General features: G+C 42.5%; 1 protein-coding gene across 3 annotated transcripts in view; it reads right to left on the bottom strand.

The window, feature by feature from the left end:
- ABCD2 (ATP binding cassette subfamily D member 2) overlaps positions 1–18,835 on the bottom strand; it is a 60,960-nt gene that overhangs the window by 20,892 nt on the left and 21,233 nt on the right. Inside the window, exons 5-7 of one of the 3 annotated variants that reach the window (XR_012903508.2) lie at positions 18,534–18,628; positions 16,192–16,337; positions 7,708–7,897 (exon numbers count right to left, since the gene is read on the bottom strand). Coding sequence is in view for 2 of the 3 variants with exons in the window: in XM_089778645.1 (XP_089634771.1) it covers positions 7,771–7,897; positions 16,192–16,337; positions 18,534–18,628 (368 nt within the window). In the remaining variant the exon portion in view is untranslated. Of the gene's footprint in view, positions 1–5,873; positions 7,898–16,191; positions 16,338–18,533; positions 18,629–18,835 lie in introns of those variants that run through there. The other 2 variants (XM_089778645.1, XM_006120406.4) reach the window with 2 other exon arrangements.

The raw sequence follows: 18,835 nt of genomic DNA, 5'->3' as shown, positions 1-18,835 counted from the left end.
TAATGTTTCCATATATCAACTTCATTTTAAATGTACACAATGAGGAAATTCATAGTCTAATATAAATGATTTGCTGTGATTTCCAACCATTACTCACTGGTTGTCTACTCTAAGTTGGGGCCCAGTTAGCTATTACATTGCCTCAAATGTACAAAGGCAACCATCAGATTTGTATTCAGTATGTAATAGTTACAGTAACATTTCAAGACAAGGAAATATTATGTAACATCTTGAAGAGACACAAGTATTTTCTTACTCCTTGTTTGTTTTTGATTCCTCACTGACATACTCTTAAAATACCCATTTTGGTTTTGGAGCGGATTAAGGAAAGTACTTATGTATGTGCACACATTTAAGCACAAGAGCAGTATTCTTTGCCTAAGTGAGACGGGTCATGTACTTAAAGTCATGTGCTAAATAAGGGCCTTAATTATTTTTACAGACATCTATAGAAGTCCTGTCACTGTAGAATTTGGCTGTGCTGATTACTACTTAGGAATGAGCAACACAATTCCCATGGGGAGGAAGCTGCTTCTCTCATTTTCTATCTGGCAAATATTGAGGGGGGGGGGGGGGGAAGAGAAGGGTTCCACCATGGTGACTTATGAAGAACAAACTGATACAAAAATTACTGCCCATTGCTGCGTCCTCTCATAAGCAGTGATGATAACAGCCCTGCTGACACAGTGCAAGGAACAGCGTTTGTTAGTTAATTAGAATTCCACAAGCAGCTGGAGTCTAGATCATATGATACCTACTAAGGTGGCATAGGCCCAATCCTGCATCCATTGGGCCGGATCCTCCAGTGTACATTGAGCACAGCTTAGCTGCACAGGGTAGGTTAGTAAATATAATTTTGAGCCACCCTGCTTCCAGTCTAAAGATTGTTCTTTGCCTAGATGCCTAGAGTCTCAGGGACTGCAGCAATAAGGTATAGCTGATGACACAACCACGCAGGCGTGCCTCTTTGCTGGGGGACCAGGATAGGTGGCACAAACTCTGTTCTGGGGAATCCTCAGATAGCTATATCCACTGGCTTTGTGCCATCAGAGGACTGCAAAGCAGCTGGGCAACAAGCCTGAGATCTGACCCTTTGACTTCAATGATAGTCAAACCTTTATTACTTTGCAATGAATTTCCTCAGTTGGTTGCCTCAGTACTAGTTCCAGGAACTAGTCTGGGATAGGGAGGTGAGCAAATAGTCAGCTATTTGACTACCTGATAAGCAAAAGCTTATCGGGTAATCAAGTGGAGTATTGATTACTCACTTGCCCTCCCCTCCCCCGCTGCCTCCATGAGCTCGTTTCCCCCAGCACTTTCCCCATGGTGCCATCCGCCTTTCCTGCTGCCTCTATCAGGGGCAACAGGGGGAAATGTAGGGGAGGCTTCTCCAGCAGCAGCCTCTGTCCCTGGAGGTGCCTGCGTAGGCTGCTCCAGCCCAGGCTGGCTATAGGCAGTAGCTGCTCCAGCAATAGTCCTTGATTGTTCCATCAGGAACAGAGGCTGCTCTGGCACCAATCCCTGTTCACAGGGGACAAGGCTGGCCAGCATGAATAGGGGCTGCTGGACTCAGCACGAGCTGGGACTGCTCAGTCTGGGACACTGCGTCTCTGCATTTTAAATGTAGTAAGAGCCCAGTGGGCTACATTTAAAATGCAGAGCTGCAGTGTGGGCAGCTCTTATTGACTAATCACGTAGTTGATACAAATTGTATCAACTACACGATTAGCCAGATAATGGCAATTTAACATCCTTACCTGGGATCCATTCTAAAACATTTACTCTCCCATAGGGACACTGGTGTATATTAGACTAGCATTCATTAGGCCAGGCTGCCTTAGCAAATACATGTGTAGAGGGCTCATACCCCCCTGCCCACATATCACCATCTTCAGCTCTCTGGATGCAGTTGACACCCAGATTCTCCGAAGACTTCTTGAGTGAAAAGTCAACAATATGTTGAAAAGTGTAGGCTTCCACATTGATGCACATAAAAAAACCCAAAATCACTCAAGTGGCTGGTGTGAGGCAGAGATAGGACCAAGGGGTTTGGAGCACGGGAGTGGACTCAGGGCAGGGGGTGAGGGCTCCTACTGAGGGTGCAGGCTCTGGGGTAATGCTGGGGATGAGGATTTTGGGGTGAAGGCTGCCCCAGGGAGAGAGGATCCCCCAGCCCTCTCTCACCACAGCAGCTTGGGGACAGGAGAGAGGCACCTCCCTCTCTTCGGGTCAGTGGGGCTGGGTTGCGGCTGGGAGAAGGGCCCACAGAGGCACAACTCTCTCGTAGCCACAGCAAGTCCGGAACAGGCATGTGGTGGGACTGGGTTACAGCTGAGGAAGGGGCACTTCTCCCTGGGCTGTGGTAAGTGCAGGGCCAATCTGTGCTGGGGCCAGGGCTGGTGGAGAGAGGCACTTCTCCCGTGGCTGCAGCAGGTCTGTGCAGGGACCAGAGGGGCGGGATGAACCTTGTGACGGGGTGCAGTCACAGACGACCCCTCTGGGGTGCTTCCTGGGGTGCTGACACGGCCACTGCCATGCACCTTCCCACTCTCTGGGGCTCCTCACTGCCCGGGGCTCCTCACTGCCCAGTCCTGCTGGGCCAGCTCCACTGGTCTCCCCCAGCCAAGGCCCCGAGCAGAGGCCCCTGCCCCCACCGAGAAGCAGTACAGACACTGAACCACTTCAGGTCCAAGGAAAGTGCAGTTTAGGGCCCAGCCTCCTCGGATATCACTCTCCAGACAGGATCAAACCCCAAAGAATTAGGTAAGCCACCTTTAACAATGAAAGGGGGGAATGTCCACACTAGTTGCGCCGCGCCCCCCTCCAGGTAACAATCGCTTACACTGGGTTTGATAGAAAATAAAAATGGTTTTATTAAGTTGAAGCAGTAGGATTTTAGTAGTAGTAAGTGAAAACAGGCAAAGCAAAGTAGGTTACAAATCAAAAGAAACAAAACCACTTGGCTAATTCTCCACTGAAACCTCACTGCAAACTTAAGCTCACTACCCAAACCAGGGCTCTCTTCCCCACCCTGGGGTCTCAGGCTCCTTCCTTCAAGTGCAGCCCAGCCAAAAGACCCAGGCCTCTCCTTTCCTATTCCTTTTGTTAAGGAGTTTAGGCCCCTCCCTACCAACCACTGCTCAGACTAAAGGACAAAAGATTGTTTAACAGTGGCTCATCTAGAAGTTGCAGGTAACACCCTCTGTGTCTCCCATTCGCATATTTGAAACTCACAAAGTATTCCCTGCTCCATGTGTCTAATTTTACACACACAAATGATATATACAACAGAGTAAGATAAACAGACCTGCAGACAAGTCCCAATTGTGGGGAAACTAGATTAGTGGGGCCACACTCCACATTAAATGGACTTGCATAGGAAGCAGATCAGGATTACGTCCTTAAGAACTGCTCTCTTCTCAGCATTTCCTCCCCCCCGGCTAGGAGAAAGATCCCGTTCCACTGTTTATAGGTTTGAGTGACACAGGACCTTGGCCTCACGGGCACTGAGTTGTATAGGCCTGTGCTCCACCAAAATGAGAGAACAGGGGTCCAGCTCCACCAAAATTCCGGGCCTAGTGTCCCCACAGGACCCACCTGCCAACCCTGGGTGATTTAAAAGGGCCCAGGAGTCCCCGCTGCCAGCACAGTGGGGTTAAAGTGGCTTCCTGGCCACCCACGCCACACTGCTTCCAAATCCAGAAGTAGCTACCAGGAGGGGAGAGGAGGATGGGACAAAGACACAGACAGACAGAGAGTGTGTGTGTGTGTCGCTCTCTTTGCATTGCCTCAAGTGCTCCTGTGGCCAATGGGAGCTTCAGGGGTGGTGCCTCCAGGAAGCTGACACCCTCCTGCATCCCAGTCCCCTAGCCCAGCCCAGAGCTCACACCCAAACTCTCTCCCAAAGCCTCCAGGCCAGCAGCTCCTGTTCTCCAGCTGCCTATCACTGAAGGCAGCACTGCGGTCAGCAGCAGTGCAGAAATGAGGGAATCAGTATCACCCTCCATAACCTTGCAAACCCCACCCCCAGCTCCTTTTTGGCTCAGGATCCCTACAATTACAACACCATGATGTTTCAGATCTAAGCAGTTGAAATAATGAAATGTAAGATTTTTTAAAAAATCCTATCCCTGTGAAATTGACCAAAATGAACTGCGAATTTGGGCAGGCCCTAGTTACAGACTTACAGGACTACAGCCCTATACCGTTTTACATTTATCAGTGGCATTGAAATAGGCCTCAACTGCATCCTCTGTAACAGTGCCGGCAATGGTGTTGTCCTGTATACAGTAGCATAGTGGGCCCAAACTGTGGGTAGCAACCTCAAATGGGGTCATGTCATCAACACATGGGGTCATGGCTCTCCCTCACATGTGGAGGATGCCAGGTTGCTCTGAAAGAGCAAGACCTTGCATGTACACTGTGTGAGAGCTTGGGATGCACGGAGGACATCATTTAAAATGGCAACTTCCACACAGCAGTACAAGATCATGCCATGAGGACAATCCCCACGCCCCGACCTCCTCTTGGCATGATCTCTCCCACACCATATGTAGGAGGTCATGCCATTCTTCCGTGCTGTCTGGGGTCATGGAAGGAAATAATTCATTAACATTGGTTTTGCCAATGACATGTTTGGGAACCATTGTACTAGCATTTAAGTTAAGTTAATACCTATTAAGACTGCTGGCGTGTGGGGCAGCAACGAAGGTTCTCCATTTTTGTTTGTCTTTGGCAAATTGTACTAGCATTTAGTGAAACTTAAAATGTTTTCAGAACCATCTTTTTGGAGTGGGGGAGGCACAGAAATATTAATTGCTAACAACCATTCAGTCATTTCCCTACAAAATCATCACTGGTATTTTCATCCTCTGAACAGATGGCTTAAGCTGCCTGCTAGGTTTTCACCATGACTTTAATAAACACCATCTGTTCATTAAATTCTCTCTACATTGACTGCTGATGGGGCCTCCCATCAGGCCTGGTACTCTATGGGTTGTGAGAAGTAAGGGAAGTCGACTGGAGAGTTTCTGCTATTGACCTCCCGCAGTGGGGATGCTGGGATGAGTTGAACTAAGGTATGTCAACTCCAGCTATGCTTTTCATGTCGCTGGAGTTGTGCATCATATTTTCATGAACTGATATTTTCCCAGTCTGGTTTTTGGCTCTGCTATGTCACTAATTTCTACTTTGTCTATTCACTGCAGACTAGAAAATGGCAGCTTTTCTGTTTTACTATGTAACAAGGGAATTGTCTCTAAAGCTTGGGAATTTCACTTGCTGTGTGGGCTTCAAAGAAAGATAACACCAACACACATTCCATGCCAGACACTGCGGTCTCAGAACATCTACGGTCTAAGTTTTAAACTATGCACGAGGGAGACAAAATCTTAGAAAGGGGACATGATGAGGAAGGAAAAAGATTTAGCAACAAGACTACATGGTTACCCAGTTTAGACACATCTTCATTTAAAAAAAAAATACTCCTTGCATTACTGTTATGTACAGCTAAAAAAGAGACTGGCTACGTCTACACTGGCCCCTTCTCCGGAAGAGGCATGCTAATTTCAAACTTTGGAATAGGGAAATCCGCGGGGGATTTAAATATCCCCCGCGGGATTTAATTAAACATGGCCGCCGCTTTTTTTCCGGCTTGGGGAAAAGCCGGAAAAAAACGTCTAGACTGGCGCGATCCTCCAGAATAAAGCCCTTTTCCAGAGGATCTCTTATTCCTACCTGAAAGTAGGGTACCTGAAAGTAGGAATAAGAGATCCTCCGGAAAAGGGCTTTATTCCGGAGGATCGCGCCAGTCTAGACGCTTTTTTCCGGCTTTTCCCCCAAGCCAGAAAAAAAGCGGCGGACATGTTTATTTAAATCCCCCGCGGATTTCCCTATTCCAAAGTTTGAAATTAGCATGCCTCTTCCGGAGAAGGGGCCAGTGTAGACGTAGCCACTTTGTAAGGGCTACTCATCTCTCCAGTTGTACTGTTAGAATACAGCTTCTGTGTTACCATAGGAGAAGAAATGCTGATCCACAATGTATGACAGGATAGAAAAACTATACTCCAGTCAGACTGTACTAGCATTTGCTAAGTCACTGTTTGGAAGCATGGAGGGTCACGATAGCATAAACATTGTCAGAGTAGCAGAGAGGAAAACCCAAGTTTGGATACCTGGAAATTCGTATTCCAAATCAGAAAAAACCCATACCTACAATATGGCATTTAAAAATACTACCTCAATTTATTCATTTTTGTTCGTTTTGTTTTACATGAAAGTTCAAAACAGCTTAAGGTAACTGTGCTTATAGAATGGATTAGTATTCTAAACATCCACAATCTTACTATAGAAAATTATTGTAACTGATTAAATGTTGATCATTTCTGAAATAATCTAAAGGGGTTATGATCCTAATTAAAAACAGTATTCAGTAATTAATGCATTTAAGGTATATTTTAATTAAGAGGCTTATAATAGACTGTGACAGGGTTCATTCTAAATGAAAAGCTAAGTGCACACAGGGGAGCTGATTTCAGAAGTGATCAAGACCACTCTACTAGCTGCAACTGTCACAGAAATGCTCCATCTTGTATGGGGAAGAGGAAAAGAAAGCACAGTTTGCAGCATTCAATCACAACTCTGTGCAGTTGACTCAGAGATTGATATAATCTTGGATGAGTGGGTGACTGCAACTATGACTGGAAATGGGGGCTGTTGCTTGAAAGGAAGGATTGGGTTACATAAGAAAAATAAAAGATATCTAATATCCCAGTAATCCATGCTCAGATTGACATGCTTTTAAAGTTTCAGCCTCAGGATGGCAAGAGACCCCCTTAACACAGCGGTAGAACAGGGCGATAGGAAAGGCAGAGGCCCCCTTAACACAGCGGTAGGACTATGCTGCTATCTGGGTAACAAAAGAAATATGGGTGGGATTTTTCAACAAATCTTCGTGTTGGCCTAAATCCTATACTTCGTGAAATAGGTTATAAAAATCCCACTGAAATCAGATTTCAGTGGGAGGCCCAGTACCCAGATAGGTACTTATGCACCTTAACTCCAGACTGTACCTAAATCTTAGATGTAAATCTTTGACATTTATGCCCCAGTTTTGGCTCCACTGCAATCCACAAAACTGTTGACTGTTGTAGATGCCTAAACTCACTCAGGGTATGTCTATGCTATGGGATAAGGTCGAATTAAGATATGCAACTTCAGATACATTAATTGTGTAGCTGAAGTCAAAGTACCTTAACTTGACTTTTGGCTCTGTCCGCACTGCAGACTTATTCCTCATGGAAGCAGGACTACCAGCATCGACAGGACCGGTAGCAGGACTACCAGTACCCATCTCAGTTTGAATTAGCTGTTTTACTGGACCACCAATTCAAACCCTGGAAGATTGACAGCAGCAGCTTCAATCTTCTCTTAGTATAGACATATCCTCAATGAGTATGTTTTCAAGGTAAAAGTATGCTCAGTGTCTATGCTCCTGCCTCTGGTTATGTGCGCTGCTACCCCCTTCTAGGCATCTGGATGCCTCTCTCCTGCCTGTGCCCCAGAATGAGCCACAAACTGGGGGAAAGACAGGTGTTTACCCATCTAAGTCACATGCAGAGCACCATTTGGTAGGTGTGCTCAAAGGCAGCCTCCCAGATCAGGTCCATTCAAATACAGGCTGGAAGAAGTGGTGATGCTGCCACCCACCTTACAGCTCAAGGATTCGAAGCACTCGGCAGGAATGGGGAAGACCCAGGTTCAATTCCCCCCTCATTCCCAGAGATGAAGAAAAAATGTGAACATGGGTCTCCCACCTCTCAGGAGGGTGCTCTCACCACCAAGATATGAGGTATTCTCACACAGGACTCCCTCAATATCTCCTGTTGAAGGTGTTCTTCTGTGGATAAATAATGAAAAACAATTGGAGCAGGGTGACCGACCCCAGGTCTCCTACCTCTCATGTGGGTATGCTAACCACGGGATTGCAGAATCACTCTCTCTGTCTCTAAGGCTGTAAGGGTCCAGTCCCCCTGTTTTATTTGGTCTTTTATTATTTATCCACAGTGGATAAATGAGGAGAGATTGAAGGAGCTCCACATCAGAACTTCCCACGGCTCAGTAGTTACAGCATATTCCTGAGACAGGAGACCCCTGTTCAAATGTTTTCCATGGGAGGGAGGATTTGAACCTTGGTCTCTCATGTTCCAGGTGAGTACTTAAGCCACTGGGCTAAAACTTATAAGGTGGGACTCACCACCTTCTCCAGCTGTCTGGTTATTCCCATTTGTGAATCATTAAACAGGGAGGCACAAGGGTAGTACAAACTCTGCAATCAGCATCTCCCAAGGGCTAGTTTAGGTGCGGACTACCCCACCTAGGATGCATCTACACATCAGGGCTTAACTCAAAATAAGCAATGCGAGTTAAGCTATGTCAGTTGTGTAGCTTATTTTGAAACTGGGAGGGTCTACAAAGCACTTATTTCGAAAAAGAACGCTCTTCCTCCGACTTCCCTTATTCCTTGAACAATGAGTGTTACAGGAGTTGGAGTAAGAAGTCCTCCAGCTTTACAGTATTTTGACAATTTCAAAATAACTGCCTGCTGTGTAGATGCAGACTAAGTTATTTCGAAAAAACCCTAGTTATTTTGAAATAATATTGTTGTGTAGGCATACCACTACAGTGCTGCGGTCTTTTGTGCACCGCATTAAGGTACACATCTCCCCATTCTTTGTACAGGGAGCCTAGGGGCCACACCCAGGCACGGTGGGACACAGTGTTGTTCCTGAGATTTTCTAGGTGCCTAAAGTTCAGTACTGTAGTGCTAAGCATTATACATCTAAGTCCTTTAGTGAATCTGGACACAACCTACAACTACATATTCCAACCTACAAATTTAAAGGCGATATCAGCTCCTATTTAACTCTTTGCTGGGATTAATAAAGTGAACAAAGGAAAATCATAGCTTTAATAAAGTTACAAAGAAAAAAGCTTTAATAAAGTTACAAAGTCTTGAAATTAATTATGTTCCACTGCAGATACCAATCTTAGCAGGGAAGAACATGGCACTATATAAAAAGAAATTAAGACAGTGGAAGTGAAGATTAGTTAAAAGCCATGTTATTTAGAGAGCAGTAGACTTGGTTCATAATGTATTTGATTCTACTGTATCTAGTTCCTGGGTCTTTTAAGGGCCAGCTAAAGTTTCTACAACCCTTCTGAAGTTATAAATAAATCATCTGAGCTTAAAATATTCTACACCAAGCTTTCCTCTCCACACGTACAAAAGCTATCCAAGAACATCTTTCTAAATATTTCAGGTAGATCAATTACCAAAGCTGAATGAAATTAGCACACACACACACACTAACAGTTTACAGGGGACGAAGGATAGAGCACACAAGATATTTTCACTCTTGTGCATATAATTAGAATCTTCTATCAAAGGCAGAAAAATCACACTAATGATTCTGAGATCTCTCCAACATGTGAGGCACATCTCTAGAAGAAAAGAGCCTGCGAAGAAGTCAGGATTGTAAACGCATGCCTTACTTAAGTGTTACAGACTTTCTGATATCAGAGGTTCTCAAACTTCATTGCACGGTGACCCTCTTCTGACAACAATTACTACATGATCCCAGGAGGGGGAGCCAAAGCCTGAGCCCACCTGATTCCTGCCAACCTGGGTGGAAGGGACAAAGCCAAAGTGCCACTTCCCCAGGCAGAGAGGCCAAAGCCAAAGCACAAGAGTTTCAGGAGAACTGTAACCTGAACACCATTGTCCAGGGCTGAAACCCTTAGACTTCAGCTTTGGCCCAGGGTAGTGGGGCTGACGCTTCAGCTCTAATATGATATTTAAAACAACATATTTCTACTATACTAAGTATTCCCTATTGTATTCATCTATCAATTCAACATTTACAGTGTTCTGAAATCAACTTAAGGATTTAAACTGCAGCAAACAACTCAAATTAAACATAAGGCATTATATTTCTCCACTGAATCTAGGCCATCAAAATACTGATAATCAATTAATTAGTTTAAGGTATAAAATGGTTCCCAACATAGATAATATCCACACCTTAACTTATTGCGCTTTCTTTTGCCACCAAAACTAAGTTTTAAAGGATCTCTCTCAGGGAAACAAACACTACGTGGTAAGCAAATGCTTAACTGCTTTTCTAAATCAGATCTGGGTACTTTCATAATTAGTGATACTGTAAAACATCTGTCAAGTATAGTCTGACAATGTTACTTTAACATGTTTCCCCTACGTCTTTTTCAGCTCTCCATGCACACTGGCTTCCACCTTCTCTCCCCCCCTCCCATGCTGCTGCTGCCTCTGATACATAGGCAGCAGAGTAGAGATGGCGGGGGGAGAGTGGGAGGGGGAGAGCTGCATGTAACCATGCATGTTAACTGATGAGCCCAGCTCATTGGTTATAACTGTGTGTACAGGTACACGTTCACCTCCCTAATAAGCAATTCTCTAACCATTACTCACCCAAAGTTATAAAACACAAAAAGTGACCGAATCCTGTCTCACTCTAATTCATCACTCTGCAACAAAAGGGCTTTTGGTTTATGCAAATAAATTTAAAATATTGATTCCACAGCAGCATGCCAAGTGTGGTTCACAATCTGGGAATTCCATAGCTCTTTACCTACACAACAGAAAGTGCTTGTTGGCGCTCCACTAATTAGTAGACTTAGTATCTGTGTAGTAGTCAAGGCACTTTGTATGGCTTAAGAGGAAACAACAGATAATCCAAAAAGTCAATTTTCACTTCTGGAAATAAGCCCAGATGAATTTCACAAGTAATCTGCTGATCATCCTTGTGTTGAGAAACCACGTGCAAATTAAAACACTTTGATCTTTGCAGTTCTAAGTGAATCTTTCATAAAACTGGGCATGTCTTCTGCTGATCCAGTCAGGCAAACTCCTTACCAAATACATATGACAAAGACTAGGCCTCTTCTGATCTAATAAAGGTAGGATGGACATTCCCTTCATGAGGATGGGGAACAGCAAAGCCCCTCAACATTGGAGGTATCCTCTGTTAATTCAGATGAAGCACTGAACTGAACTATGTCATTTGAGAACTCCTCTGAATTGTGAATCACGTTTAAGATGATATCGTGACGGTTGTGTCCTAGTCGATGGATATAGTAGTAACAGGCCTGATGAATAAAATATCTTTTATTTGGGTGCACAGAAGCCCTCTCTGATCTTAGTGCATTTACTTTAGAAAGGGGTTTTTGTTTCAAAGCATCCCCTATATTCACATAAATTAATGGCCAATTGTCTAAACTAAATCTAGCTTGAAAAGGCAAGTGTTGCTCAAGGGCTATTTCAATAACACTTAATAACACAGCCACCATTAGTTTCAAATCAGACTACTTCTTCCTAGGCCTTAGAAATGTACCTGTTTCTTTTTCAACATATTCTACTGAAGGCTGCTCAGAGGAAGATGCTAGTTTCTATCAGCTTTTTGCACAAAATCCCCCTCTTACATAAGAACTGTTCTTCCTCATTTTTTCCAGGAAGAATGGCTCTTGTGCAAGAGGGGGGCTTTGTGCAAAAAGGAGCAGTCTACACAGCTCCTTTTTGCGCAAAAGCCTCTTGCACAAAAACAGGTGCTAATTGATTATGCAAATGAAGCACAGCAATATTCTACTCCGTGCTTCATTTGCATAAGCTTTTGCGGAAAAAGGCTGCAGTCTAGACATAGCCTAAGTGTGCTAACCACTAAGTAACCAAATCCACCCAGGTCTATCACAGACCCATATTGAAACAGAGATAAAAGAAATTCCAAGTATACTTTTGTGCTTCTTAACATATAGTATTTTATGGACAAGCTGTAATCTAATAAGCCACCCCATGTTTCATTTGCCAAATTCACTGCACTAACAGCATACCATGGCCTAAGAGCACACTGCTATGCAACAAGTTTTTCTTCCAAGAGTAAATGAAAGTGGTGATCTACATAGGTGTCCAGGACTATTGCTCACTTTTGTGATGACCTGCAGTCTTCTTACATTATCTCAGATTGATAAAAAGTCATTTGTCTGACTCAAAAGAAATTTTATGGCAAACCTGGCATCCCCTCTCCAACATATTCTGAAAATCAGGCCGGTGAACAGAGTGTTATTAAGTCTTCAATTTTTGAATTATTTAAAACAAACAACTAAAAAGCTCATCCCGACTATGCAGCAAATTGTAACAGGCTAATAAACAAACTGATTCCCTGAGGCTAGATTTTCCAAAACAACTAGCAATTTACTTCTGTTACAAGATTCTAGCACCATTTACAGTCTGCTGGGGTTATTCTCTGTCTCTTATTATCAGGAACAAGCAAATATTTAAAACACAATATCCAATTCATAATACACGCTACAAAAAAGGAGGGTTCAATGGCCTCAAAATAACCCCACCAAAGACTATTAAGTTATTCCCCTTTAGTTATAATCAGAGTCCCCTGAATACTTGCCTAGCATCCCACCTAGGAGTGGGACATCATTATACTGGCCATGTTCACTCCAAGCTCCCAGAAGAGTAAAGTAAATCCTGTCAAGTTCATAGGGTCCCTGCTTTGAGATCCTACAGTCCTTTTTACAAATACAAGCTACTTTCTGGCTGAGGGTCAAAGCTTCTCAGTTTTAAGAAATTAGCAACACAGAGACTTTCCTTTTCCTCAAGAGAATTTTAAACCCATCAGCCCAACAAAACTTTCTATTAGGAGTTTAGAAGAGTCCTAGCTCCAGCTCTCATTTTTACCCCTTTCACCTAATGTCTGCTTTGCCCACTGAAAAATGCCTTTGTACTATTTAAAAGAGTCTTTCAAGTGCTCAAAGCGAAATCCTAGCCCTGCTTCTTTCGTACCATAGAGCCTTGCCATAGCTGCATGTCTCAGACATGTTCTGCGCCCACAGAGCAATATGGAGGGGCTGCCATATAGCAGCTATGAAGCTTTTATGCAGCATCTTCTTTCCTTGGGGAGCACTTCAGGGAGGTACTATGCCTGAGCAGTGCCTATCTGATCCACAGAGAAGGTGACTTGTTCATCTCTGAAGTAGAGGACCTTAAAGGGGCCACCTAATCTAAAATGGAACTTAGCTAAGAACTTTGAAATGAATCTTGTAGCCAAGACAGACAGCAGGCTCATTGCTGTGGAAATTCTTTCTGGGGCAAGAGACACTCAGCACACTCCCAGAAGGATGCTATGGACAACTTTAACTGAGCAGTTCCTAACTTTTGAGTTCCGAGGACTGTATTATTTCATATAGACTACAATTTAAGCTACTTGTGTGTTAAGCTTGATAATCTGTTTTGTTGTGTATATACAAAGAGAAGTCTCTCTCACAAGCAATCCATTCTTCTACAACTACTACTATAGTCTATCTCAGGCATGTCCAAAGTCTGGCCCGCGGGCCAATTGCGGCCCGTGTTCCGGTTTAATACGGCCCCACAGGTAATTTGGCAATATCTATCTTTTATGGCCCCCAACGAATCCATATGTATTGAGATGAATACGTTGTAAAATCTCAGTTAATGTCAGTTGGTCTAAATCAGTTATAAATATATTTGGACACAACATGTATACTTGGTGTTATGTTCCTGTTCATATTTTTTTAACTTAAAAGTTGACAGACAACCTTTATTACCAATAATATGTAATGTACTTTACAATGTTCCTGACATATATTTCAGCTTCCTGGATTTTTTTTTCATCTGGCCTTCAGATATGAAAGGCAGAGTGATTTAACACCTGTTTAGATTTGTCATCCATGTGATGAAATGAAAAGTATGCTGTTTGCAATAAACTTTGCATAAAATAGTTAATTTGCATTTAATTTTAATGGTTCAAAGAATGTCAGGCAAAATGGTCGGCCCTCACGCATGTTCACTTCATCAAATCTGGCCCTCTTTGAAAAAAGTTTGGACACCCCTGGTCTATCTGGTCCTGGATCTCATGCTTTTTGAAGACGAGTGACTCAAAAGCCCTATTTGCCCACAACTTCTTGTACACTGAAGGAAGTCTTATTTTGCAACAGCTATGGACTCTATTGCACTTATTCTTTCTGAACTCAGTTTGGTACAGTTTTGTTGTGTTTTGTGACCTGGCTTTCATCAGTTCATTTATTTGTAGCTATATAGAAAAAGATAATTACAAAGTAGCCAGCACATAAAACACCATGCTGCCTGCCTAATTCTAACATACCTAGTGAAGCTCATTATATATATGCTGAACCTGGGGGCATTTGAGGATGGCAGCTTAAAGAGCTGTTAAATCCAGCCCACTGAGTCCAAAAACATGTGAGGGTACAGCATGGCATTGCTGTTAAACCCAGCCTGCTGAGTCCAGGGACATATAAGGAGTCACCTTGTGAGTGCGGATTAACCAGTCCCCTCAGACATGCTCTGTTAGTGGGTGAGAGAGAGTCCATGTGTTTCTAAGGTGGGAAGAACCCAGGTGAGCTCCACTGGGAGGGAGAATTGGCAGCAGGGAGAATTCAACTCCATATGAGAGCACAAGTAGCACAAGCAGCACACTGATAGAATTATTAACCCTCCCGTAGCCCCGTAAGAGTAACCCTAATACCTGAGCATAACCCAGAGTAATGGGTAAATCTGGTAACAATTTCACTAGTTATTGATAAGAAGGTCATGCGAGATGGTGTCAAGTGCCTTATAGAGTCTAGGTTTACCACGTCCACTGCTTCTCCCTTATCCACAAGGCTTGTTATTCTATCAAAGAAAGCTATCAGACTGGGTTGACATGATTTGTTCTTTACAAATCCATGCTGATATTACATAAGACTTGCCGTGGTTATCTAATGGCGTAATATTCGGTCTCCAATAATGGCCAGAACCAGATGCTTTTGGTAACAGTGCAAATGAGCATTTATAAAATAAACTCCCCGTAAGAAAATTTCTTCCTAACAGATTGAGTAACATGTCCTAAAGCATGACAGTTTATATCCCTTCAAATTTTTTTCCATCCTTACTATTGCAACTAAAGGTGCTCATTATCCTTCCCCGCGCCCCCGCCAATCTTGCTGAACTACTGATCCTTAATGATATATTGTGGCAAGGAATCTCACAGGCTAATATTGTCATTTAAAAAGTGTCCTTTTATCAATTTTACATTTTATTCCTTTCAGTCCCATTAAGTGTCTTCTTGTTCTTATTGATATGAGAAAGGATAACAAGTGCCTGGTTTACCTTCTTTATCCTGCTCACAATTTAAACCTTTCTTCCAGGCAAAAGCATACTGTTCATTTCTATAATGATGTAACAATTCCCCTGAAGTTCTGAGAAGTTCCTCTTGGGTGGGTTCAACACCTCACTACCTTCTATTCAGTGCTAATCTGAGCTAATTACAATACATTCCTTTGTGTTATTTACATGCTGGCTTTTTATGCTGTTTTGAAAGCTCTGTTTAGCAGCAGAGAAAAATCTTTCCATCATGTACCAGATTCCATCTTGTTTTATCACTGTTATTTTTTAAAAAGAGCACAAAGAGTTTCATGACTATTTACTTTTACCAAAATGAAGAGGGTGAACTACAAAAGGCAAGTAAAGATTTTCAGTGCGTGATTTAGCTTTTGCAAAAACATCTAAGTTATAACTCAAAAGGGAAATACAGGAATGTATTGGATTGTTTTGTGTTCTGGGAGGCCTACAGATTGCAAGGGAAATATTAAAACATACTTTCCTTGGCAAAAAACACATTTAAAAGTGATAATGTAAACGTAATGCTGGATTTAGTTAGGGGTTTATGTTGCAATTATGTTTTTTTAATGGTAATTTAAGTTTGGGGGAAAATGTTCCCCACTTGTGAAATTTAATTTCACATTTGTTTTTAAAACAACCTCTATTTGACCAAAAGAAAATAAAACTATGTTTCAAGGCCAAAACGGCTCCGCCCCCTCCCCCCAAATGTTCCTTAATCATCTAGTCCTGCCCGGTTACATGTGGGCTAATCCCCAACCCTCTTTGGAACTGGTGATGGGAGCTGTCCTCCTGCAACTGAACGTGGCAGCAATTCTTCTGTGCTTTTCAGTAACAAGGAGGCGAGGGTTACCACCTTCTAACCACACTTTACGTGACAGGGATTTAGCAATCTGTAGAGTGGACCAAATCTCAGAAAACTGGGGGAAAAATTCTAATATAGACTAAGCACATACCTTTGTGGGATATAGAACATGTGCTGGGGAGGCGGTTTGTAGAGAACACCATCATAGACTGGCCATAGACCACTTAAAATCCTGAAAAGAGAACTCTTTCCACAACCATTGGGACCAGTGATTAAAAGATGCATTCCTTCCTGTACCTAAAATAAATCAAGAAAATGAAACAAAAAGTTCAAAATGTATCATTCTTCATCAAATGGCATAGAACAACACAGATTAGTACATCCCACAATAAAGTCATTTAAGCATTTAGTTTAAATGAGTACATATTGTGAAACTGACTATAACTCTTATTCAGTCTCTGCTTGAAAAGCTATGTTTGCATATAACATGGGGATTCAAAAAATCAAAAGAAAAAACTAAAATAAATCATATTTAGTAGCTCCAAAGATGCTGGTTAGGTGTGTTTTTCTAATTTAAGAAACAAGCCAGATGGGCATGGTATTGCTACACAGGCTATTTTCTGGAAGAACATGAGTCATTAGCACTAAAACCTTTATTACCATTTGGGCACTTTGTGTCTTGGAGTAAATCTGACTGCAATTCATCTTAACATGTAGCAAAATTAAACCCTAGTCACAGGGAGCTGAGAAAAAACATGCCCACATACCATATGTCACTATCTAGGATGAATCCTGACTTCAGTATTCCTTGTACTGCATCTGCAAATTATGCCTGGAGCCAAATATTCCTCTCAAGCACTAACAACCCCTGACTTCAGTTTGAAAGGATTATAGGGAGTTACGAACACTCAGAATCTTACAAGCCTTAACTTTCCTATGAACTACATCACAATCTCATTACACAGCCTACGATGATATTTTCTGTATGAGTGAAATAGTCACTAATGGAGATCTCACAAAGCATCGAATATAGTAACATACGGTATGTGGGGCATGACCTTAATTGAATGAATAGAAACTGTACAAGCAAGAACTAATAATGTGAAAAATTAAACTAAAATTGCCATTTCTATTTATATAGGGTCATTTTTATGCATTTCTCATATTATATATAATTACACACACACACACACACACACACACACACACACCTTTGTTTATTCATACTCTATACCAGTGTTTTTCAAAGTGAGCCACAGGCCTACTGTGGGGAGCCACTAGTGGGCCTGCACCACCTTTGTTTACCTCCAGGCTTCATAGCCACAGAACCTCACAGCTCCCATTGGCTCATCGTTTCCAGCCAAGGAGCGCCACAGGAAGCTGCATAGCTCAGGTTGCTGCTTCCTGCATTTCCCCATGGCTAGAAGCGGTGATCCAGAGCCAAAGGGAGCCACAGGTCTCCATGGCTACAGAGCCATTAGGTAAACAAGGTGGCGTGGCCCACTAGTGGCTTTCCCAAAGCGGGCGCATAGCCCACTTTGAGAAACACTGCTTTACACCTTCCGCCCCTCCCACCACCGACACAATGGCAATGTGAATACTCTCTACAAATCTATTAGGTAAAGTATAACAACATAAAGGTATCTCTACTCAAATGTCAATCCACCATTTTATAGTGCTAAATGAAACACATTTAAAGAAGTTGTGAGTTTTGCCAAATTAAAGGCCCTATTCTACCAAGTGTTGATTATTTTCTTAAAGTTTTTCACTCTCTCTCTCTCTCTCACACACACACACACACACACACACACACACACACACACACACACACACACGTAACAGGAGTAATTAGATGCATAAATGAGGGAGAGAAAGTTCTCATGCAATTTTCCAATGCTTTCACCTATTTCTATATAATTATTGCATTAACATTGGACATTGTGACATATTTTAGAGCAATTCAGTAAAGGTAGTGCATTAACAAGGTGGTGTCAATAAGAATCAACTGCTATCTGCAATAAATCATTGAAAACTATGTGAATTTTTAGTGAGCAAAAATTGTAGGATTGGGCCTTCAGGATTATACTGTCAGCTGTTAGTTGCTATTGCTACTTGTAACAGTCCAATGAAGTTTCACAGACTCTGTTTGCACTAATGTTCTGGGCTTGGAAGATCTGTAAAGCATCCTAAGGGTTTTAAGCACTTCAACTGAATTTCTGTGAGACAGTAGTTGGATGCAGAACTCCCTTTGGCAATTCTGAAAATCCAGCTGTAGTTTTTATTCTGACTAACACAAATCAAACCATTCTTTCTCCTCAAGCTCCATTTTCTTTGAGCAGGATACACTGTACATATCTGCCACTAGTGAGCCACTATGCCTACCTTTCTTGACTTCCCCTCTTCTCCAAGTATTTAACATAAGGTACATGAACTCTGTGTTGTTTTGTGTTAATGTGATGGCAACAATCAGAAGATTCTTGCATATCATCTTACTTTGAAGTTAAGTCTGGAAACCACCACATCTCCATTTGGGGTAATAATAGGAACATTTTCACAAATAATTCCATGATCAACATCAATAACTTTTCCTATAAGTTAAACAAAAAAAAGTTACTGAAACATTCAGGGAGGCAGTTTGATCTAGTAGTCCAAGAACAAGGCTGACAGCCATGAATTTCTGGAATTCTAAACCTTGGCCTTTTGAGCAAGTCTCAAACTCTCTGTGCTTCAATTTAAACCTTCAGCAAAATTAGAGACAACTCTTAACTTGCTCCCTATGGCACTGTGAGGATTAG

The sequence above is a fragment of the Pelodiscus sinensis genome, chromosome 1 (assembly GCF_052426305.1).
Source record: "Pelodiscus sinensis isolate ZL-2025 chromosome 1, ASM5242630v1, whole genome shotgun sequence".
NCBI classification, from domain to species: Eukaryota; Metazoa; Chordata; order Testudines; family Trionychidae; genus Pelodiscus; species Pelodiscus sinensis.
Note: the sequence above shows the minus strand (reverse complement) of the source record. Positions and strands in the feature narration are given on the sequence as shown.